This window comes from Ipomoea triloba, chromosome 4, assembly GCF_003576645.1.
Source record: "Ipomoea triloba cultivar NCNSP0323 chromosome 4, ASM357664v1".
Taxonomy (NCBI): Eukaryota; Viridiplantae; Streptophyta; class Magnoliopsida; order Solanales; family Convolvulaceae; genus Ipomoea; species Ipomoea triloba.
Window position 1 is genome coordinate 8,719,784 of NC_044919.1, and position 23,621 is coordinate 8,743,404.

The 23,621-nt window shown below is 32.8% G+C and overlaps 3 protein-coding genes across 4 annotated transcripts; 1 reads left to right on the top strand and 2 right to left on the bottom strand.

The window, feature by feature from the left end:
* Nucleotides 1–861: 861 nt before the first annotated feature.
* On the top strand, nt 862–2,225 carry LOC116016778 (peroxygenase-like). The gene is made up of 4 exons (XM_031257176.1): nt 862–1,133; nt 1,242–1,391; nt 1,491–1,576; nt 1,660–2,225. Exons 1-4 carry the CDS (start codon nt 1,022–1,024, stop codon nt 2,032–2,034), a joined length of 723 nt encoding a protein of 240 aa, XP_031113036.1. The 5' UTR covers nt 862–1,021; the 3' UTR covers nt 2,035–2,225.
* Nucleotides 2,226–2,271: 46 nt separating this feature from the next.
* Nucleotides 2,272–7,518, bottom strand: LOC116016779 (60S ribosomal protein L23-like). The gene is made up of 4 exons (XM_031257177.1): nt 7,426–7,518; nt 7,055–7,339; nt 2,601–2,642; nt 2,272–2,500 (listed from the first exon to the last, which is right to left on the bottom strand). Exons 1-4 carry the CDS (start codon nt 7,436–7,438, stop codon nt 2,418–2,420), a joined length of 423 nt encoding a protein of 140 aa, XP_031113037.1. The 5' UTR covers nt 7,439–7,518; the 3' UTR covers nt 2,272–2,417.
* A 1,456-nt stretch (nt 7,519–8,974) lies between these two features.
* LOC116014721 lies at nt 8,975–12,703 on the bottom strand. 2 transcript variants are annotated; one of them, XM_031254667.1, is made up of 4 exons: nt 12,549–12,703; nt 12,319–12,429; nt 9,706–11,535; nt 8,975–9,598 (listed from the first exon to the last, which is right to left on the bottom strand). In XM_031254667.1, exons 3-4 carry the CDS (start codon nt 11,404–11,406, stop codon nt 9,434–9,436), a joined length of 1,866 nt encoding a protein of 621 aa, XP_031110527.1. In that variant the 5' UTR covers nt 11,407–11,535; nt 12,319–12,429; nt 12,549–12,703; the 3' UTR covers nt 8,975–9,433. The 2 variants fall into 2 exon arrangements, with proteins under 2 accessions (XP_031110527.1, XP_031110526.1); XM_031254666.1 differs by having other exon boundaries at nt 12,314–12,429.
* Between the last annotated feature and the right edge of the window lie 10,918 nt (nt 12,704–23,621).

The window sequence follows — 23,621 nt, forward strand, 5'->3', positions numbered from 1 at the left end:
AATGAATAATGTATTTTTAATATATTAAAAATGTACTTTTTGTTATAGTACACATAACACTGTGTAGACCATGATTCACACAATAATTTGCCCCACTTCTCCATCCCGAATTCGAAACTACAAATTCCAGATAAAATTATTTTCTTTCCTTTTTACATAAAATTTTGATAGGGGATACTTATACAGATTGAGTCCACAAGAGCACTAAATTTACTATGAAGTAATGAAATAAAATAATAACTATTAATTTGTGGATGCCTTTAACATTATATAGAATATGCTACATATATCTCATGAGATAAGACTAATTCATTGAGTTTCAGTTAAGTGACAAGTTTTATTTGAAGTAACTCTTTTAGAGTATTGCTGACTTGCCCCAAAAGAATAAGATACTTATCACTCTTTGTTTTATATTATAAATTCAATTCCTTTGCTAATAGAACCTTCTAATGCTATTCCAATTTTGTCTTTAGAAAAGCTCCTTTTAAATGTTCGATCATATATAGTGTAGAGACTTAACAATGTCAAAAAGTTGTATCTATCAAGAGATCAAAATTACAATACTTTTTACAATATAATGTTATATAACTTCTCAAAGTGAACTAAAACTATTCATGACATGTATGTAATTGAGCGGATAGTGCTTATTTAAAGTGGAATCAAGCACAATCTTGTATATAAAATATTATATTGAATATAAATACATAAAATATATATTGTTTGGATATTTCTTCATTTTTTAATTGAAGTTTGAAAAATGAAATAAAAATAGCTAACGGAAGCAAGAAAGGATGATAAATATGGAGATTTGAGTGTGATAGTGATAAATGTACGTGGCAAAGAATAGAGCAGCGGAGGGAATGATGCATACAGTTGGAGAAATGAGGCGATTGTGCATGCCTGCCACGAATTCCGCCGCCTCCGAAATCTATCCTTCTACTTATCATCATATACCCTACTAGCGCCCGCAGCTATCACCGCATATCATATCAGTTCACAAATCAGATTGAGACTGAGATTTATGGCAACTGCTACAGACCGTAACGCCGCCTTCTCCACGGAGGCGCCTTGCGCTCCGGTCACCATGGAGCGCAAGGTCCATGCCGATCTCGATTCCGCCATTCCTAAGCCCTGTAAGTTCATCTGTATTCCTATTCAGCCCGGATTTTGATCGAATTGGCCTGCAGGTGTCTCTGATATGATGGATTATATTCACTCATTCTTCGGATGTGTATGTTCAGATATGGCGAGGGGATTGGCTGCAGTGGACTGCGAGCATCCGAATGGGACTCCAGGACGGAAGCATAACAATATGAGTGTTCTTCAACAGCACATTGCCTTCTTCGACCTAGACAACAATGGAATCATCTATCCATGGGAGACTTATTCTGGTAACAATATACATAATTAATTAATGTATGAACCTATAGCCTGGAGAAGGATGCAGAGCTTTCAATCTGATCTTCATTTATCTTTTTCGCACTGCGCAGCGTCTCGTCAACTAGGGTTCAACATCATTATGTCCTTTTTAATAGCAGCCGTCGTTCATCTAGCTATGAGTTACGCAACTCTCCCAGTAAGTCCATCCTCCATATATAATTTCAACCATCATATCAATCTCGTTATCATGTAGCTTCAATTCAATTCCTTGTTGTGCAGGGGTGGATTCCTTCCCCTTTTTTACCCATATACATACAAAACATACACAAATGCATGCACGGGAGTGATACCGAAACCTATGATGCAGAGGGGAGGTACCTTCCAGCACACTTCGAGAACATCTTTACCAAGTACGCACGCACCGTCCCGGACAAGCTCACGTTTGTAGAGGTGTGGAAGATGACAGAAGGCAATCGCGACGCATATGACCTCTTCGGCTGGATTGCAGCCAAAATGGAGTGGGGAATTTTGTATTTGCTGGCCAGAGACGTGGACGGTATGCTGTCAAAAGAAGCAATCAGGCGATGCTTCGACGGCAGCTTGTTTGATTACTGTGCAAAGATACAAAGGAGTCGCGAAGGAAAGATGGAATGAATCTAGAAGAAGCATAGAATTAGAAGGTCTAGAATGAATCCTCTCTTAATAATGGGGTTGTAGCTTATAGCCCTAGCTAGTTTGTACCTACTTTCTGCCCTTTTCTTTTTATAGTTCACTGTGTAGTTAGTTAAGTTATTCTATCCTGCCAACTTATGTAGCCTAATAACAAAATTGTTGCAAGGTTGGCATTCTCTCTCTGTTTCTCTCATCGGAGAGATTCATTAGAACACAACATACAAAAATAAATTAGATTTCTTCTACAACTAAGAGCCAGAGGTATAACAAATACAAAATTTAGAACCTTCAACCAACTGATAGTACTTTAACTAAAATCTGCTAAATTGCAAGTTTAAAATTTTACATTTATGCGGTTCAGCCATTCAGACAATGGCATTAGCTGCACTGGCAATCCTTGGCCATAAATCAGCGCATTCTTTCCCAATTGGACCAGTAATTGCAGACCCTATTTCACCAAGATAAACAGCTATTAAGGAATATGAAGATTGAGGCTATAGATATGGACTCATACAAAAATAAGATTATATGAGATATGATACTCTTACCTTTCATTTCACCTTTCGGGTTGACTATTACACCGGCATTATCTGCAGGAATAACCACAGAAATGATATAAGGCTATCCTTGACCCTATACACTTTCAAAAGTGAATTCTACCTTTAACATGAAAGGTAAATTTTACATCCACATTATCAAATCTGCAATTTCTTTTTACTATTTTCTATACATTCCAACAATTCTAGATACAAAAGACTTATAAACATACTTTAGATCAAAAAAGAAAAATTAGAAAATGCAAAACAAATGTAAAAATCATTTTGCAAGGCATCAAATTTTCAAATATAGAGGCAGTCAAAGTCTAAACTTAGGCTAACAAAAATTAACAAAAAAAATATACGGCTGGCAAAATGACAACCTTTAATAGATTCTACAATGCTTGCATATAAGGGCTAAATCTTTATCTATGAAAGTCCATCACTTACAAGGTAGGATAGAGCTTTTTTCCTTTTTTAATTTTTTAATACATTAGTATTTAATTTGACTTGCAACTTTACCTTCAAGCCACACAAACTTTAAAAAAAATTTAAAAAAAAAAGAGGGGGGGGGGGGGAAGAACCATGCAAATTTCAAATTAATTTTTTTTTTTATGTTATTAGCGCAGCAGCAGAACCCAATTCCAAATTTAAATTATGCATGTTTTCTATTTCCTTTTTTCAAAGGTGGAGGGGAGAGAGTGTGAGGTTGAGAGAAGAAAACATGCATAATTTAAATTCAAAAAAATTTAATGTAATTAGCACCCCAACAAAGCCCCATTCCAACGAATCCATTTTCTCTTTTCCTTCAATTCCTTCCAACTCACACTCTCTCCCCTCCACCTAAGCAAAAAAAAACCCACCCATAAGAGCCTTATCAATGGGGTTATTTCACGGGTTTGAAGAGTTTTTGTAAGTATGATTAGGAAAGAGAAAATGGGAGGGGAGAAAAACAAATCAAAACAAGAAAAAATTAAAACAAATTTTCCTTTTATTCCTTTTAAGTTGTCAAGCGCGCCGACATGGGCGGCTGCTGTGCAAAAAACGCGCACAGCAGCTGAGGATTGCAAAATATTTTGGTCATCTTTTACTGTGCTATTATCCCTCATTTACAAATGATTCCCTCCCCCTCGCTCTCCTCTATCATGCCATGTTGGCTTATTTTCTGACATAAACAACCAAATATGCATCATTGTGGATGCTCTAAGAGCAACCATACCAATGGTTTTTTCATTGGTTTATGTCAGTAAATGGTCAGCTTGGCATGAGAGAAGAGAGGAGAGAGAGTGGATAGGTATCATCTGCAACACACGGTTCATAGCACAGTAAATGGGAAGGCAATTGGCTGCTGTGCGCGCTGCACGTGCTTGAGGGGCAGGCCTGACACTATTCTTTTTTTGAAAAAAAATTCATATTTGTTTTATTTTTTTCAATCCCCTCTCATTTTCTCTTTCCTAATCACACATACAAAAACTCCACAAAAACTGTGAAATAACTCTATTGAAAAGGATGCTCTAAATCCTATTGCCGTTGCTCTTAAGAGCATCACCAAATGAGATTTTTATGAGATTTTTTGCTTTGATGGAGGAGAGAGGCTGAGTTGGACAGGAAAGGAGAGAGGAAAGAGAAAAAAAAATTGAAAAAGGGTTGGTTTTCTGTGGGACCTGAAGAGGAAGGAAAAGAAATGCTACACAACTACACAAGCACAACAGCTGAGCGCATGAACTTCATGTGCACATAAAACTCTTTTTTTTTGAAGTCCTTTCTTTTATTTCCCTCTTTTTCTATTCCTTCATCCTATGTAGCCTAACAAAAACCTTACTAAAATAAAAAAGCTCTAATTGTTGAGAATGCTCTTAAAGCATACCCAACAAACAAGTGTTTTCCATGATTTTTATCAGGCCAAGTAGGAGGGAGTGAGAGAGAGAAAAAGAAAAGAAAAGCATTGTGAAAAAAAAATTATTAACCTCGAAGACCATAGAAGATTTTTTTAATTCTTCAATGTGGATCCCACAAAGAACCATCTCTCCTACAATTTTTTTTCTCTTTTCTCCCTCCTCTATCCTTCACACACCCTCTCTCCCCCAAATGTGCAAAAAAAAACCAACAACAAATGAACCTCTAAGGCTATCCCCTTCACTATTTTCTCTACATCCTTACATTACTTTCACTTTCTAAAACAACCTCATAAATGTTGGCAACCCTTGTTGGCAAATGTCAGTTTGCAAATATTGCAATACAAGCTAAGTCATCTTGCAAGCACTCCAATTGCCAAGATGATAATTATGCTAAGTTGTGAACAACTGAACAACCCTAAATGAGGACTCCTTGCAACATAAATGTAACGTCATTCTTTAAGTAAGGCCCATGTGGATTGCAAGCATTGCATTGTGACATTTTATTGTACTAGTCCCCCACTTGACATCCCACAATCCCACCTTACCAATTTGGGAAGGTGGGGACCAAAATTTTTTGTTCAGTTTTATTTTTAAAGTCACATAAAAGTGTGTGAATTAAAATTGCAAAGATATATAAAAAATATTTGGTGAATTGCAAGTGAGAAAGTATTGTAGGGATATGAATAACATAATATACAAATTATATAAACAACTCAAGATTTTGTACTAGTTGACACATAAGCACTTGGGCACTAAGTTACACTAAAAGCATAACTACTCTTAACTAGTGCAAATAAAAGTATACAATTGTTGGGTCCTAATGGAGCAGATATGACCTTAAAATGCACACCATATCTGTAACGAAGGACACAATTCCTTTTCCAGACAAGTAACTGTATCAACCAAAATAACCAAGTTTGACACCTGACTAATGTCTGGTAATATGTAATAGTTGCCTAATGCTTGAAAGCATGAAAAAAAATCAAGACAGACTAGCAGATCATATTTTCAAGATTCATTTTGAGAAAAAAAAAAATGAATGCAAGAAACAAATCCAAATGCTATTATCATATTACAATTGTTATTTTTGTGATTGAACTAGGTTGAATATGTTTGGTCTCTATGGAGCAAAAGTGTGCTTTTAAATTGCCAGCACTTCTGTAACGATAGACAATATCAATATCCCAGACTAGTAACTGCAATAACCACAAATAATATAGGTTACTACCTGACAAAGTCTGGTAATAGTTGTCCATTCCAATATTAGCAAAACAAAACCATATAGTTTAAGCGTAAGAAGTCTATCTTGGAAAAAGGCAAAACAACACAGGGACACCTAAAATAAACCATTTCATATATAAAAGTGTGAAAAATGTATCAAACATCGGAAAGTGGGGCCGACTAAAAGAGATCCCAATCTATTATAAATATTCAAAGGAGTGATTTCAGTGTCACTAGTTTAGGGAAAGCTTCACATCATCCAAACATATCCTATCAGTTAGATACAGGCTTAATAAGTGTCATGACAACCGCTAACAGGGGGACACCATATTGTTAAGGATGTCTAAGTAATCAACAGGGGGGCCCCATATTGTTAAGGATGTCCAAGTAATCAGGATTGTATTATAAGTTAGATATCTTACGATTTCTAGACTTTTTAAAAGATCCTATGCAACTGGGATTCATAATGAGCTACAGGACAAAAGGGAACCAATGTCTCTAATGTTCCAAACTTTAGTGGGGTGATAAAAACAGGTCACCACCCGGGTTAAGGGAAGATTGGTAATTCAAATTTAGCTGGTCATGGGAGGTGTTGAGATACACTAGCATATACCAACTCTCAACACCACATTACCAGCAAAATCAACCCTAAAACAGATGAAGGCATCATTCCTGTACACTCATTAATATAAGAAAATATAGTGCAAATATAGTGTCAACCTTGACAAAGCAAGATTCAAAATGATTTTTAAAAAACTACACACTGGATCACATAGCAAACTAGAGTAGTTGAAGTGGGTGGTCTTACAAAGCATAATATCATGCATTCACAAGTCAAAGATTTATCAAATATCATTCATTTGGTCACAACAGACCATCTCCAATCCAAAACACCAAATTTCACATCAAAAAGAATATTCTCAATATATTCTTACACCAATTTTTATTAGTATCCAACCCATTTACACCAATTTTTATTCCTACACTAATATAATTTGTATCCTAATAAATTAATTAAAATATATTAATTTATGAGGATACAAATAAAATTTAATGTAGCATTTGGTGTAAGAATTTGAAATATTTTAAATTGAAAACAAAAATTGTGTAAGGATATACTCATAATATTCCTTTTAATATGAAATTTGACATGAGTAAACTAGTTTAAGCTTATGATAAGGCCGGTAGTTACACAAGCACAGACATTTAAATTTTCAAATAAAAGTATAAAAATGCATATGCTAAAATTTATAATCTATAATACACACACAAAAAAAACTAAAACTCAGAAAATAGACGTATATCACTACGATAAGAGGGAGGGAGGGAGGGAGAGAAGCAAAATACCTTCAAAATACATATAAACGCCGTCCTTTCTACGCCATGGCTTTCGTTGACGTACGATGACAGCAGGCATGACCTTCTTCCGAAGATCAGGCTTTCCCTTCTTAACGGTAGCCATCACCATATCACCCACGCAAGCAGACGGCAGACGGTTGAGGCGGCCCTTGATGCCCTTGACGGAGATGATGTAGAGGTTCTTTGCCCCAGTGTTATCGGCGCAGTTAACCGTCGCAGCCACTGGCAAGCCAAGCGACATACGGAACTTGTTTCCCGCCGATCCTCCGCGCCCTACGTGATCATTTCTCAGACAAGTTACAAAAACATCTTAGCTAGAAGAAAGTGATATAGGACGTGTGATTGGACGGGAGACATACCTCGCTTCGACATTTTGGTCTTGGATATGGAAATTAGGGTTTTGCGTGGGATATATAGACGCGCAGTGGAAGATATGACAAATGGTGCTAGGGTTTTAGTTCTGGAAGTAAGGTTCTGGGCTTTCGAATCTTTCCACGGCCCATCTTAAAGCCCACTTTCATGTGGGTTTGAAACACAGGAGTGCTATGCCAGTGAAATTGGACCGCTTCTATTTAAATAAATTTTTGCTCCAATTGTGAATCATTTTAGTTGCTAAAATCACAATTTATCTAAAGAGTATTTTTAAAAATGGTTGGAGGTAACCTAGTCAACTTAGTTAAGTTGTAAGCTGAGAGCAACTTCAATAGTGAGATTTTTTAACTGTCATTTTGCGCGAAACGTGTAGGCCTGCACGTCCAAATCCTCTTCTGTGTCGTAGGGCCTACAAAAAACCTACTTCTTGCATGAGGATCTCACATTCTCTCTCTCCTCCACATCACCTATGCTCTTCTCAAAAATCATGAAAAATTCACTAATCTAATTAGCCTTAGTAATCATACATGTGACCTCCAATTTGAAACAGTCATAGAGGTACCATTGAACTATAAGTTACTTGGCCCAATATATTCATTATTTATAGATTGATGCATATCATCACTAGTTGTTCAAATAAATTCAACATATGGAACACTTAATAGCCACTAGTTTCAAAATTTAACTCATAAAACTTACTTATTAACCTTCTTGACACTCTTCACTCATACTTACATTCGAATAGCGACTGCAGACTTTCTCATAAATCATTGAAAAATTCAACATTCCTATGGGTAAATAGTACAATGTGTCACAAATAAGTTGTGGGTGAATCTTGTGGGACTGAACAACAAACACATTGTAGAATGTTCACATGATATTCCCATCATCATAATCGTCACATTATTGTAAATTTATACATGGAAATTAACTAATTGGCTATTTCAAAATAGTACTATGATGTAAACCCTGCTACCCATGACGCCATGAGAGTTTGAATTGGTCTATAACTGTCATACTAGCAATGGCCCATCCTTATCCTTATCAATACATAATATCTGCTTAATAAATTATGTCTACCTTTGATTATCATTAATCACAAAATATTTGATAGTCTTAGAGCATCTTTATCAATGCATTTTAGAATGTTTTTTTTTTAATGACTTTTGAATTAGATGGAGGTGAGAGGAAAGAGGAGAAAAATATTTTCTGCAAATAATAATTTTTTGCGAGACTCATTACAAGATGGGAAAAAAAACCCCAAAAAATATTGATGCAGGTGTGCGTTGGGCACACCTGCCACGCTCTCTAAACAAGTAAAAGGGTTCCATTTTTTTCGTTTTTTTAATCCCCCTTATCACCTACACCTTTATCCTACATGGCACCTCAAAATTTGTGAAAAAACTCCTACTAATGAGCTTGCTCCTACTCCTGTCATGATTGCTATTTGCTACACTTCATGGATCCTCCAACTTGTATATTTCAGGTGAACAGAAACAGTTGAAGCAACCCTTTCTTACATTAATGTGAATTAAATTCAGCAACAACCTTAGTACATACAAATCCACAATTTGGTTTGGTCTTATCCATGTTTAATTAACAACACCAACTTGCATACAAAGCTTTTGGCAACATGGGCAGCAGTAATGACTAACATGCATAAACACATTGCCACAACAACCTCAACAAAGCTACCATTTCTCTTCTGAATCCTAAAATTACAGTATAACAGTATAGGATGTATGTTAAGAATGTCTCGGTCCAGTTCAACTTACATGTATCTGTAACAACAAAAAGCAGATGAATTTTATATCTAGACAGTAGAAACAAAACTGAGCTACATTTTTTTTTTTGGCGATTAACCCAAAAAAAAAAAGGAACAAACTGGCGGTAGATGCAAATTCATGTACAAAATGAATTGCCATAAATTGATCTAATTAAGGTTTTGTGAAGACTAGAAATGACAACAGAAGCCAAGTATTTAACCTCGTTACTTCACCTTCTGTACAGTTTGGATCGGAAGATAGGGTCGTGGCTATGAATAATGGCAACAGCAATGGCAAAAGACTGCAGAGTTGACAGGTTTGGTTCGAAGCGAATATAGAATAAATCATCACGAATGTTTGCAATTTTCATGGCTGGTACGTTTTGTTTGGAGCCCTGCAGAACCAACGTTTCACATAGTTATTATTGTAACGCTTTTATTGACTCAATTGTATACATAATGAACCGAAAAAATTAGAAAGGGCACACACTGCTTCACTGACCTGTATAAACAGATTGATGGTTTTGCAATCCCCGGATACATCATCAGCTTGGGACAAATTCTCGCTACTGTTTTGTCTAGTGTTGAGAATTGTCATCGGGCAACCGATATCCCAGCCTCCACAATCGCAGTGCCCTCCAGAAGCCCACCTGTCCAAGAGGCTAGTAGGACCGCCATTTCGGGTTCTTGGCCCACCGTGAAAACCAGCTGGTACTATAACATCTGTGCTTGTTGAGCATTCAATGCTACTACAGCAAGGATTGCCAGGGCGTATCGAGGTCTCTAAACGTGAATTTTTCTGCCCGACCATGGTTTTTTTGAGAAACTTCAAGCCCCACCCGCCTAATTCTGCCTTCTTATGACTGTTATTATGGAGATGGGTTTTGACAACTATAGCAGCCAACTCAAAATTCGTGATAAGTTCATTTCCCGTATGGTTAGCACCACCTAAGGCGCGATTATTCCAGGTATCTAAGGATGGGGGCCAAGAACTTTCTTCAAGAATTGCATTTGTTCCATCAAATTTTGACGGTTTTCTCTGCTTATATGACTGACCAGACCTAAGAACATCAGCCATTTTCATGGGTAATTTTTTGTTCTTTCTCTGAACGTGGCTCGATATTTGTGTATCATCATCTGTACAATCATCACCGGAACCATACAGGACAAACACGGTCTCCATAATCTCGGATTCATTCAGAGAGAGGGTGAACGACGTAGAAACTGTCATTTTACCAACAAAATCCGGTTGAGTTACACATATATCCCGCTCTATTTTGCTAGCTGATCTTGAACGAAATGTGTACACATAATCCAAACGCTTATCGCCAGCTGAGTTGACCTTGAGCAAGTCTGCTACGTATACCTCGCTCTTAACATCATTAGAAAGAACGAGACGTGGTAAACCATTTTTCCAAGTGATCTTTAGCATGCCTTGAGTAATAATAGAAGCTACGGAGAAAGACTGATCCGAGCATGTAGAGTTTGTAGTTGACACAGAATAATGCTTTCTATGTACAGCCTTGGATCCAAATCCGGGAAATCCAACAGTTGTGTCACTCGGGAGCTTCAGCACTGAATGTGATGAACTAGTACTAAAGCCCCCAGGAGAACTCATCCCATCCGAGTACGTAGACTCTTTAAAATCGAGTGATCTTATCTTTCCAGAGTTGACAACATTGTAATCCAAGGTGCCCGATTTGTTAAGCAAAGGGCTCTTTAGAATGTTCATCATACTCTTGCTACCCGTTATTGCACCGAGGATCCAATTCTCGGTAGACTTCGGGGCAACATTCTCGCCCCCAGCGGCTGCCAGAGGAAATTCAACGACCAAATCAGTCTTCTTGCTCATTCTGCTGTTGCTAACTTGTCTTGAACCCAATCTATCAGATAAAATTCCCATTTCCGAGGATAAATTGCATGAGGCTACGCTAGATGCACGAGCATTCAAATGCTCAAAGCAACTTAAAAAGTATCTTTCCTCAAACCTTATTATATGCTTTGCAAGCTTATTATCTAAACCATGCGAATTGTTAAGGAACCGCCTCTGATCAAAACTTCTAAAAGCGCCTGGGCTCAATACCACTAGGTGCTTCGACCTTTTCGACAACCTATTGTCTTCTGCTGATTGAAAATTCTCATTCATAAACCGGAACGAACATTCTCTCGCTTGATCATCTTCATCCATGGTTCTCCTCTCCATATGCCGCCTTGAATAAAGCAGAAAACATTTATAGGACGCAAAGGATCTTTTGGCCTTGCCGTTTAACCGTGTAAATAAGCTTAAACTAACAGACCCAAGAGCTGTGATCTGTGTAACAAGTAGGACACTCTGTTGCAATGTCAAAAATAGATGGTGTAAATAATTCGAAAAAGAAAATCAATAGATAACTAAGTGAGTAATGGATTCAACAGATATCAAGAGAATACTAGAGATTGCCTAAGGAATTTTTTTCATTTATTCATGATGAGAATTTTCTATACATAAAAGGATGAAAAAGTGAAAAGAGAAACATGGAAACTGTGATTTCAATTGTAATACACAAAACTGAAACAGAATGAACCAACACAAACTTAAACTTTCTTTTTTCGAGTGACGAGGAAAACCTGCAGTCACTATCTGAAGGTGTGCACCAGGTAAACCCCGCCTTATGATCCTAACCGTCAAAGGATCACAAGGAGGTAAGCGTTGCCCATAGCTGACCGGTTCAAACCAAGAAAGCCAATAGATTACTCCCGTTGGGAGTCCATTCAAAAACACATCAGTAAACTAGCAATATCCATTAGGAGCATGTAAACTACATGCTATTTTAACCCCATGGAGAAAACTATACAGTTTTCCAGAGAGAGAGAGAGAGAGCCCAGTATGGCACTAAAAAGGGCTCCAAATCCACTGCACACACAAATACATACACTACATACAGTATAATAATTGCTAGAACAAGCCCCTATTCAATGCAATCTTTAAGCAAACAAACAAGGAACACTAATCTATCCACAAAATACAGAGTGGATATAAGGAAAGAAAGATTAAACAGAGCAAAGCATGTATATATGATATAAACTTCATTTCATTTCAGTGAAACCCTAACATTCCAAATTCTGCTCACCTCACCTAAGGATTTGACTCAATTCTTCACCCAAAGAGCAGTCTCCTCCTCTTCATAAATGTTCAAAGCCTCAGCCCCAATAAAGAATGCAATATTGGTATTCAAAGTCTTGAAAACTGCATAAAGTAAAAGCATGGAACAGCAATTAAAGACTTTCAAATGGCCATCTTAGCACCCCCAAAAGTCAATTTTTGGTAATTAGAACAAAATAAAAGAAAAAAAGGAAGAACCTTACCAACTTCCACATGGACCAGAGGCCACCACCATCACATCCACTCCTTTAACAACTACAAATATCCCTTTTATTTTGCAGAAAAAATATTAAGATTCCCAGTAGCTGCCAAAGGAAATATACAGAGGGAGAGAGGGAGAGAAAAGTTTAAAGAGTGGAGTTTTATGGGCAGTGGCCAGACCTGAAAGACAAGTATTGGCGTAAGCCACGATTGGTTTTTGAAAAACACTTTACACACCCCATAGGACCCATTCCATCCATGGGTGATGAGTGGGTCCATTGTTTTTCCAAATTCTTGAAATTTTCAATGGAAGATACTATGGTATTCTCATATTTTGTACTGGAAGTTAACGTTAAAAAATAAAGCATACGTATCCATCACCTCTCATATAAAGGGAAGGGTTTAATGTTACTGGACCACAAGGTCCTTGGCATATCTATCACATCTTAAAAGTAAAATTTAAAGAGTAATATTTGAGAGTTGATATTGTAAAACTCATTTCCAATAGTTGAACCATGTTCTCAAAAAAAAAAATTAGTTGAACCATGAAGTTTCCAACACAGAAATTTTTCACGTAGAAGTTAGCAAAACACTTTGATATCAAGGTTGCCAAGAATGGTGGGTCCAGCATTTTATATACGGAGTAAAAGTTTTCACACTCAACAAAATACAAATATTGTAATTAAGTAATACCGAGTATTAAATATACTCTCATTTTCTGCTTTATCTACAAATATTGTAATTAACTACTATTGGATATGCTAAAGATTTTGTGGTCTAGTAGCATTTGGTGTCCCGATTTACACTCTCACATGGATAATGAGAGTGGGTTCGAGAAGGCAACTGTTAATTCTCTGTGCTTTAGTAGGTTGAGAAAGTAACTATGAACAGATACTATATTGTAACAAAGTCAATAGTACTCAAAAAAAAAACTAATATCATATATTAAATATACTATCACTTTCTGCTTTATTTTTTTTATTTCTTGCTTACATAAAATACTATAATTCATTAAAAAATGTGAATTCTAATTTTATTTTTTCCCCTTCTTCTAATAAAATCAAGATACGTAATAGAATTTTTACTCTGTGGAGTCCACCTCTCAATTCTCATTTTACTTGCGCTATAATGTTGTTTTTTTTTTTTAAACAGTATAATGTTGTTGATATAGGAATTTCTTCACGAATCATGTCCTTTACCTAGTTCATAAATTAAGAAAGTGAAATGGTCCCCTATGGGCTAATAGCATATATAGGGATTACAAAAAGTGCAATATAAAAAAAGGTTTACATAGGGGAAAAAAAATCTTTAGGTTACATTTACGATAAATAATAAGGAAAAGGTGAAAACATATATAACAAATTCGTAAGTCAATATTTATGGATCATATTTTAGTGCGAATATATAAACAATACTCCTTAGTCCTTACTGAACTTGACAAGTAGTACTATATATGTGTGTGTGTATGTTTGTATGTGGGATCATATTATATTAGAAACTAAACATTTCTCGGTCACATTTTTGTAATTATCACCAATTTTAGTATGTAAATTTGAACATTAAAATATGCATCTCTCAAACTTTTTTAGGTTTGCACAATTAGTATTAACATATTGCACATTTAGTATCAACATTTTGCACATTTAGTATGTTAAAAAAATACATTTTAAAAAATGCGAAAGTGAATTGCAATTAGGTTTTCCATTTTAGAGTTTATATATGACTGAGTTTTTTTCTTTGTTTAGTGATTCACTTTTTACTCTTAAGGTTTAACATTTACGATTTAGATTTAAAGTTTAACTTTTTTTTTATTATTTTTTAAAATTGATGTAGGTTTGCATATTTAGTTGTTGCATATTGCATATTTAAATGTTCAAGTTTGCAAAGTAAAATTGATGGTAATTACGAAAATATCACTGCGTTTTTTTTAAATCTAATTTGATCCGTCCAATTTCTACCGATGTAAGAATGAGATTGATTCTTTTCTCTTTTCTTTTTTTTTTTTTGTGTGTTTTCATGGTATCAATAATTATTATACTGTCAAAGCGAATCAACCAGACAAAACATCCTACTTGGTAAGTTTAACTTGTTTTGTCCGCTATAGTCATACCTGGGAAAGTCTTATGATTTTGATAATATAATGAATATGATATAATTAAGCCAAAATATATAATATAATAACAATTATATAAAATTGATGATGGAATAAGCTAGCAGCCAAGTAGGAAAATGATGAGCTGGTAAGCATGAAAGTAACAACACAGGTTGGGCAACATGCAGTAAATCGACCACCACCACCACCATAAAAAATGCAGACAACATATATATATGTATATATAGGGAGTAGGGACCCCATCAAAGGCATAAAACAGACATGCAAGCTCGATTGTCCTTAGCTTGATTCCTTATCTATGTTTTTGATTGTAACATCACGTGACTTCTTACAAATCTATGCCATGTTTTCTATTCAACCATATAATCATTTGTATATATGTGTGACCATGTTTCTTTAATCCCCTCAAATGGTAAGTGTATAATGTATTTTAATTTATTATTGACTCTTATTAAGTTTGCAGATGTATGTAGATGTAGGTGTAGATATTATATGATTAACACAACCAAATAATTAATAGATCACAATAACAACCAACAAGTAACCAAATAAAACACATATATATCTCTAATTAACTAACATAAGTATATATAACAAATTACAAGAATTAAAATACAACACGTATCTGTAACCGCAAATTAATGAGAATTAACTTTCTAGTAGGTTTTGGCCTCATGATGACCAAAGAATTGTAGTCTCAAAGGTATATACATGGGCGAATATTAATGGGGATACTGCAGGGAAGGTCAATGACAAAAGAAATAAATAAACAAACAAAAATAATAAATAAAATGTAGCTGTTTCATGGGATTTGAATTTCACGTTTGAATTGGCGGTGGTTTGAAAAAATATATATATTATTTAATAGTTGAAATTTAATATTTCAGAGGCAGATTTACTTGTGTTCACATTTAATGTTAACTGCAGTTTGTTACTTAGTACTGTATTAAATCTTTAGATTTGCTGACTTGGGTTTCGTGCTGCATGCAAAATTAATTTAAATTTCTTTTGGTTGAAGTATTATTGAAATTTCAATGTCATGTCATTTTTTTTAAAATACAATTTTCAATCATGAATAATAAAATATTAATTAGTTTAAAAAATGATGTTTGCATTTTTTTATGTAGGAAAATAAACTAGTATTTATCTTTCATATTTTCAACATTGTTTAATTTTTTAAAATTTGTACAAGTCACATCAATAAAACAAATGAAATAAATATTTATTGCTTGTAATAATTAGAGTATCAAAATTTTAAGTATTCATATAATTTTAGATAATTGTTTAGTTTAAATTATAAATATTAGTGCCAACTAGCTTGTAGTGTGATGTCATCCCGATTTACCAGTTATTATTCTAAATAGGTGTTCATACGTTCGCTCCCAAGTATGTATGTATGTATGTGTATATATATATACTTGAATTGACTTATAATTTTATGAATGAAATTACGACACTTGTAAAAAAATCCACATATAATAATTATTTATATTATATTTTATAGTGATTTAATATAATATACAGACAATGATTAATTCAGTGCCATCAAACTAAATCATTTGCGTATATATTGTAATAAACATTTCAAAAATTGTATAATTGTTTAAAACCCCTAAATTTAAAAGCATCTAACCAAACTTCCAAGTTGCAATTGACATATATTTTATTATATCAAAATTAATATAATATAATATCTGCAACATGTACAATAATGAATTAATTAGTGTTGTGTTTGAAACTAATCAATTATGATATAATTATTATATCAAAATTACTACTCCAGTGCGTATAATATAATATCTATAACAAGTACAATAATGAGTGTTATGTTTGAAATTAATTAATTATTTTATAAAGAGTTACCTTACATTTTCATCATGATTTGACATTGTAAGTCTGTAACATTCATTTTTAAGTGGTAATATGTGATTGTTTCTTTTGTATTTTATTAATAATTATTTTTTAGCATGGTTCCATATAGGTAAATTCACGATAGTTAATAAATAAAAAGAATTTTATTGTCATGTCAAAAGATAAAATTAGAAGAGAAAATAACATTATTATTTATAACTTTCTTTTTGTAGAGTATTAGGATTTGTTTTTTTTTAGTACTATTGACTCTATTATTTAGTAATTAACATTTCCATTCTCATTAATCCTATAGTTAAAATAATTGGCTTCTTCCATCACGTACTCAATCAATACCTCATGATTGAGCTCCTATTCATCACATTATTTTCACCAAAATGCATATGTTTTAATAAGTATGATTAATTCCATAAAATTATAATGTCATTATCATTAGTTAATAATAAAATGTCATATGAGTTCATACTAAGCTAAACTAACGGTTTACATATTATTTTCAAAAAAAAAAAAAACGGTTTACATATTAATTGCTTTAATTTATTTAATACAATAAAACATTTTGAAAATAAATCTCCTTTCTGAAAAAAGTCAACTATGCCGACAATATGAAAGCAAGCTTAATATATATAGTTGCATTTAACTGAATTCACAACTTTTATAATTGTCACATTTTTAAGAGAGTATTCTTGCAAATTTACGAAGTGTTTCATTGTCCAAGTTCATTAAAAACATTATATTTGAGCGCTCAAATATACTATATATATTGTAATCTATTGTATCTTCGGAGGTTGATGGTACAATGCTCCTAGCACGCTCAAGAAGTAGTGAATTGATTTTAAGAAAATTGTTTGTTACACACCACTTAGAATTTCTTTTCGGGACTCAAATTGTTTTATTCTTCAATTTTTTTTTTCAAATAATTTGTGAAAAATCCCAATACACACACACACATGTGTTGACTCTCATGACAACAAGACTTCTGTGAAAAGTTTGGATAAAATGGTAGCCATGGATATAATAGATTTAATGGTTGAAAACTATTTAAAAAAAATGAATAGAAAAAATTAAAGCGAAGTAAATTTTATAAATATTATAAAGTTTCAAACTTTATAATATTTATGAAACTAACTCACATTTTTCCCTTTATTTTCTAGCCTCTTATTATCTTAGATAGACAAATATATTAGATTATTAGTCCACACTTCTCACAAAAATGTTAGTATCTTTGTTCTCATTTAATTTTTTGAGTACTTGTTCTCATTTAATTAATCATCACACACACACACATATAATATTACAAATTGAATTCATATAATTTATTTATATTTATATTTATATATTATAAAATATCATATTTGTAATATGATATATATATTGAGTTTTGTTATAACATTTAGTTACAAAATACTTAATATTACCATTTTGCATTAAAAAAAATAAAATTATTGAACCTGATTCGAACTCGAATTTGAAAAAATTAAAGTTCAATTGAATTTTAAAATTTGATTTATTTTTTAAAAATCAAGTTGGGTTTAAAAATTAAAATTGTGACCATTTGACAGGATTACTTCCTAGTCAACTCTGCAAGCGATGAAGATTTATACCATAAGGGTATGCAGTGGTGTATAGCTGCGAGTGTCAGAAAATGGGTGTAGTTGTCTTATATTATAGGCAAATAATATAATGAAACCTGTCATGATCTTGATGGCATTGATGGATTTTAATTATTAAATTATTGTACTAGGAAATAAATGAATTTCAAAATTTTGAAAATTTGAATAATGTAGTAGTATTCATACCAATTTCAAATTTTCAAAACTCAAACTTTTTACTCACTCATCATATGTAACAGCCTAGCTAACTATAGTAATGAAAGAAATTTCCATCTGAAAAGTTTTTAAATAATAATAATAATAATTATTATTATTATTATTACTATTATTATTATTATTTTTACACAATTAAAATGCTATTTGGATAATTAATTCTTTGTTTATTTAATATGCGCATGTGTGGACACATATATTTTACTCACTAATCTCATCAATGAATCTTAATTTTATGATTAATATGCAAACTAAACATTTCTCCATATTACTTATTATAATCAGTAAAATTTTTCTCTTAATATTTACATTGGTTTAATAGTAGTTATCTAATATTATTATTTATATAAAAATTATATTTTATATTGAAATAATTAAATTCAACAAGATAAAAGTTTTAAAATATAAGAATACAAATTATTTTAGTGTATGAATATAGTAAATGGATTAGATTGGAGATTAAATAAATTTGGTGCAGAATTTGGTGTAAATGGGTTGGAGATGGAAAATTTTGTAATGTGGCTTTTAAAAGAGTGGGAGGTGGATATACACCGTGTCTATCAAGAGCATAATAGAGTAGCAGATTCTTTGGCTATCATGTTTCTCATGTAGAGCGACAACTGGGTTAATATATGGACAATCCTCCTCGAAGTGTGCAACATTTTCTAATGGAGAATCAGGTGGGGTGTTTTTTCACTTGAGACGTAATGTTACAGAGAGGCACCATTGATAATGGTTGTTGGGCTACCTTTCCCGGATATCAAAAATGAAAAAGACTTGAGGTCCGTTTGGAAACCCTAAAAATTAAATGATATCCAAAAGTTATTTTTCGAAATTTTTTGTGTTTGAATATTCAAGGAAAATAGAGTCAAAAGAAAATATTCATTCTGGTCAACCAAAAAGAATGAATATTATTGTTATTTTTTGAATTTTTCGGTGTGTTTGGATATTCAAGGAAAAGACTCAATTTGGTCAAAAAATAGGCTGAAGACATTTTCTGTATTCTTTATTTTTCATGTTTATCTTCTCTCTCAAATAATTTCTAATTTCCATATTATTATTATTACCACCACCACTAACAATAATACACTACCACACACCCCAATCACCACACCACCATTAACACCACCACCACACTACCACTAACACAACTTGACCACCACCACCATCACTATCATCACCACCGCCACTTATTATTATTACTAGTATTTTGTACGCGCGATGCGCGAAAATTAATGCCCAATATTAAAATATTAATAAATACAAATAATTAAAATTTATAATTCGAATTATATATACACAAATAATATATGTATTTTATACACACACATATGATTTACCATTAATAGAAATTTAATTAAAATATAATCAACCATTAAATTAATTATATAATAATTTTAATAAAATGATAATTAAAAATAGGAAAAAGATATGATAGATATAGGTGTATGGTAATAATGATAGAGCTAAAAAGTAACGGTGTTATAACGGTGTAAGGGTAATTCTGTATAACAAGAATGTAGTAGGGACAATTTTGTCTAATAACATTGAAGGGTACAACATTTAAAGTAAAATGTATACATTTATTAGCATATAAAAAGATAGACATAAATCAAGGATATAACCTTGATTGAGACTTACTATGTTTTTAGATTATATAACAAATTCACAACTAATATTTTCATTTTCTTAAAAAAGAACCAAATAGGAAAAATATAATTCATTAACTTTTAGCCGAATAGAAAATGTATTTCATAGTTTTATGACCTTCAGGCAAACACTAGAAAATTAAAATATTTTCCAGAAAATGAGTTATTCTCTAGATGGAAATCATTCTTTAGAAAGCATTTTTCAGGTTTTAAAACGGACCTTTGATGTCACGGTGATTGTGTCTGTTGGAGGTGGGGGTGGTTCGAATCCAACTAGAAACATGAATGAGAAAAAAACTTAGGATGATGAAAGGTATGCATTGAATCTTTGTGCACGCATGAAACTATGGTCTAACTAGTGGGTTGATTGCACAATTCACGATTTATTTATATAGTGGTTCTAAGTTCTAAGTGCGGGATCTTGTGAGCTTATGATTAATTTGATAAGACTGAAATCACATAAGTATTAAAAAAAAATGAAAACAAAATTAGAAGACAAACTTGGATGGAAAAATAAGATTTTGTTTTCACACATTAATTTAGTTAGTATACCGACTACATTTGTAAACAAGACTAGACCAGATAAATAGGGAAGGCATGTGCGCGGGTCGAAGAAACCGTCATCCTCGGCACCTCAGAATCTATTCAAAGTGGGACCCAAAGTATCCAAAACGCTACGTGTTTGATCAATGAATTCAAACGCGGAACAGAAAGTCCGAGAAGCAACCAACCTTCAACTGCATACATGCGGTGAGTAAGTTCCAACATTGATTTTGTCAAATGATTAGACCAATAATTAATCTACATATATGCTCTAATCTCATCCCGGATTATACGCTTGATTACCCATTACTACTAAATTACATTATTAATTACAGAAAGTTAATGATAGCATGTTTTACGGAGCATGGTTTGGGGGTTTACTTTCTTTCAATTTTTGAGGCAGGCCCCACTTTTTTGGACTTTGTTTTAATCCACACAAAATTTGTTTGGAATATTCAACGAGTGCACATGGAGGCCGGTATCGGTTGGAAAGTGTGGTAATATAGGAAAGATTAATGAAAGCGTGGGATTCTCGTTTCATGGGATAAGTCCAAGGATTCAGTCATCCTTCAAACAAATGTTGATGGTAATACGTTTGGACAATTGTTTGGGTCGATGGATCATGTGGCTTTCCTTTCCGGATTTGTTCATTAGTAAAAAATAATAAAAGACTAACTTTTAGCCACTGTTATTAAAAGAACAGTAATATATTCTTTAAAAAAAATGACAGTGACACTTTTGTAAATAATTGATCAAGAATTTATGATCGTTGTTAAATCTCTACTCTATTGATTATTTTCAAAAGAAATTATTTGAATCTCTGTTGATTATTAATAAGTAAAATTCACTACAAACATTCAAGATCTACACTATCACTTGCTTGCTTAAATCTATATTAGAGAGTTTTTGAGTTGAGATTAAACATGCTCTATCAAACACACTAATAATTTAAAAATGTAAAAGCATTGTTTAAGAGTTCTCGTACATTGTACATCGGTTTGTAAAGAAATAGTGAGATTATTTTTGTTCACAAATTCTTTAACTATTTCCGTTTGAATATTTCATTCCCATACACAAATGGGCCTATTCCAATAATATCTATCTATTAGTCTGTTTACCACTTAATTTTAAGCCCAAAAGTGTTTTGGATAAAGAATTGTAGGTCTAGAGTCGGGACTTTTCCCAACATACATACCAAAACATTTATAAATTATACAACATAACACAAGATTCATAAAATGTAATCCATAAAATCATTATAATTGCGTCATACATGTTTGAAACAAGTTAAATTCGCTTTTGGTTCTATAATGATTTTATAAAGTAGACTATAAACACTTTTGGTTCTGAGTTGGCATGATAATATATATATATAAATATATAAAATACATCATATGCAAAGTTGTTTCCAGATAAAAAATGTGCACAAACAATAAGCTTTGGATCTAAGTTAATTTTCTTTTTATCTCAGTCCTTGATTGAGAGGAAATAAGCGGTGGCATTTTTGTAATTAAGTTCAACTTAATTACCAAGTTTCCCTCTTTTGAGGGGCAAGAAAGTTTGTTTGTTTGTTTGTTTTGTTTTGTTTTTTTTTTTTTGGTTTTTTTTAAAGTTAGAAACTCAAACAGAGCACCACTAGTGTCCCCTCCCCGGCTTTCTCCATTCTCTCTGCTACACCTCGCTCGCATGTCTCCACTCCACAAAAAAATCTATATTGTAAGGTTTTTGAATATCTTGACCTCTCTCAAGCGAGGAGAAGAAGACAACTTCAGGCATGAAGGAATTGTGTGCGCAACTACAGAGCAACAACTTGAGAAAAATGGTTTATGAGGAAAACGCCGCACATTTTCCTTCAAGCGTCGAAATGTGCCTTATTTAGTGCACATTTTTATACCTACAAGTGCATATTATCTCACTAATGAAACAAATCTTCAGGGAATATATTTATTATGTTGTTTAGGACATAAAATGTAGTACAAGATGTTATAGATGCTACTAATGTGTATTTCATAATGAAGAATATCAATTGGAAAAAGAAAGTCTTCGAAAAAATAAAATGCAATCAATGCTTTTTTTTTTCCCCTACTTCAAGTGCACATTTTTGTGTCTTTGAGTGCATATTTTCTTGCCTACAAGTCTATGAATTCAAAAGAGAAAGTTTCTTTTTAAAAGAAAATAAAAAATAAAAATCAACCAATGAGTTTTACTTATAGACTTCGGATGCACATTTCTGTGCACTCGAATGCATATTTTCTTGACTACAAGTGCATATTATCATGATAATGAAACATAACTACATAAAACAAATTGATTATATTGTTTTCGACATTAGATGTATTACAATATGTTATATAGTGTACAAAATGTGTATTTCATAATGAACTCTATCAATTCAAAAGAGAAAGTCTTCAAAAAAAAAAAAAAAGAGTCAAAAACGCCTTTTATTTTTAGCCTTCGAATGTATATTTTTTTAGCCTTCGAGTGCATATTTTTGTGTCTTTGAGTGCATATTGTCTTGATAATGAATCAAAACAACACAGAACAAATTGATTATATTGTTTTGGACATGAAATGTATTACAAGATGTTATATAACATATTGAATATGTATTTCATAATGAACTCTATCGATTCAAAAGATTGAGAAAGTCTTTAAAAAATGTAGTAAATGCATTTTATTTTTAGCCTCCGAGTGCACATTTTTAACATTCAAGTGCACAGTACATTTTGTGCCTATAATAAGTGCATATTATATGTAATTGATATGCGAAGGAAATCTAAACTTATTTGTGCAGAGCTTTGAAAAGAAAACAATGGCGAAGATTCTATTGAGTAGAAAATGATTAACAAAAGCAGTTATGGAAAGAAAAAGACCGTAGAGCTCTTATTGCCGTTTTAAAAAATTAAAAATGCACTCCATTTGTTTGATGTTAGATCAAGATAGATCATAGATCTATGGTTGCTGCTTCACCCTATTTTTCACCGGATGAATACTTTGCGATGGATCCTAAGCATATATATATATATATATATATATATATATATATATATATATATATATATATATATATATATA

What these genes read in the sequence shown, in the direction of transcription:
- LOC116016779 (XM_031257177.1), bottom strand. An exon ending in CGTTTATATGTATTTTGAAG is followed by an intron (nt 2,643 to 7,054) that starts GTATTTTGCTTC and finishes TTATTCCTGCAG; the next exon opens with ATAATGCCGGTGTAATAGTC. An exon ending in CCCGAAAGGTGAAATGAAAG is followed by an intron (nt 2,501 to 2,600) that starts GTAAGAGTATCA and finishes TTGGTGAAATAG; the next exon opens with GGTCTGCAATTACTGGTCCA.
- LOC116014721 (XM_031254667.1), bottom strand. Translation starts at nt 11,406, where the DNA reads ATGGAGAGGAGAACCATGGATGAAGATGATCAAGCGAGAGAATGTTCG. An exon ending in CCATCAATCTGTTTATACAG is followed by an intron (nt 9,599 to 9,705) that starts GTCAGTGAAGCA and finishes TTGGTTCTGCAG; the next exon opens with GGCTCCAAACAAAACGTACC.
- LOC116016778 (XM_031257176.1), top strand. Translation starts at nt 1,022, where the DNA reads ATGGCAACTGCTACAGACCGTAACGCCGCCTTCTCCACGGAGGCGCCT. An exon ending in TCCATGGGAGACTTATTCTG is followed by an intron (nt 1,392 to 1,490) that starts GTAACAATATAC and finishes CGCACTGCGCAG; the next exon opens with CGTCTCGTCAACTAGGGTTC. An exon ending in TGAGTTACGCAACTCTCCCA is followed by an intron (nt 1,577 to 1,659) that starts GTAAGTCCATCC and finishes CTTGTTGTGCAG; the next exon opens with GGGTGGATTCCTTCCCCTTT.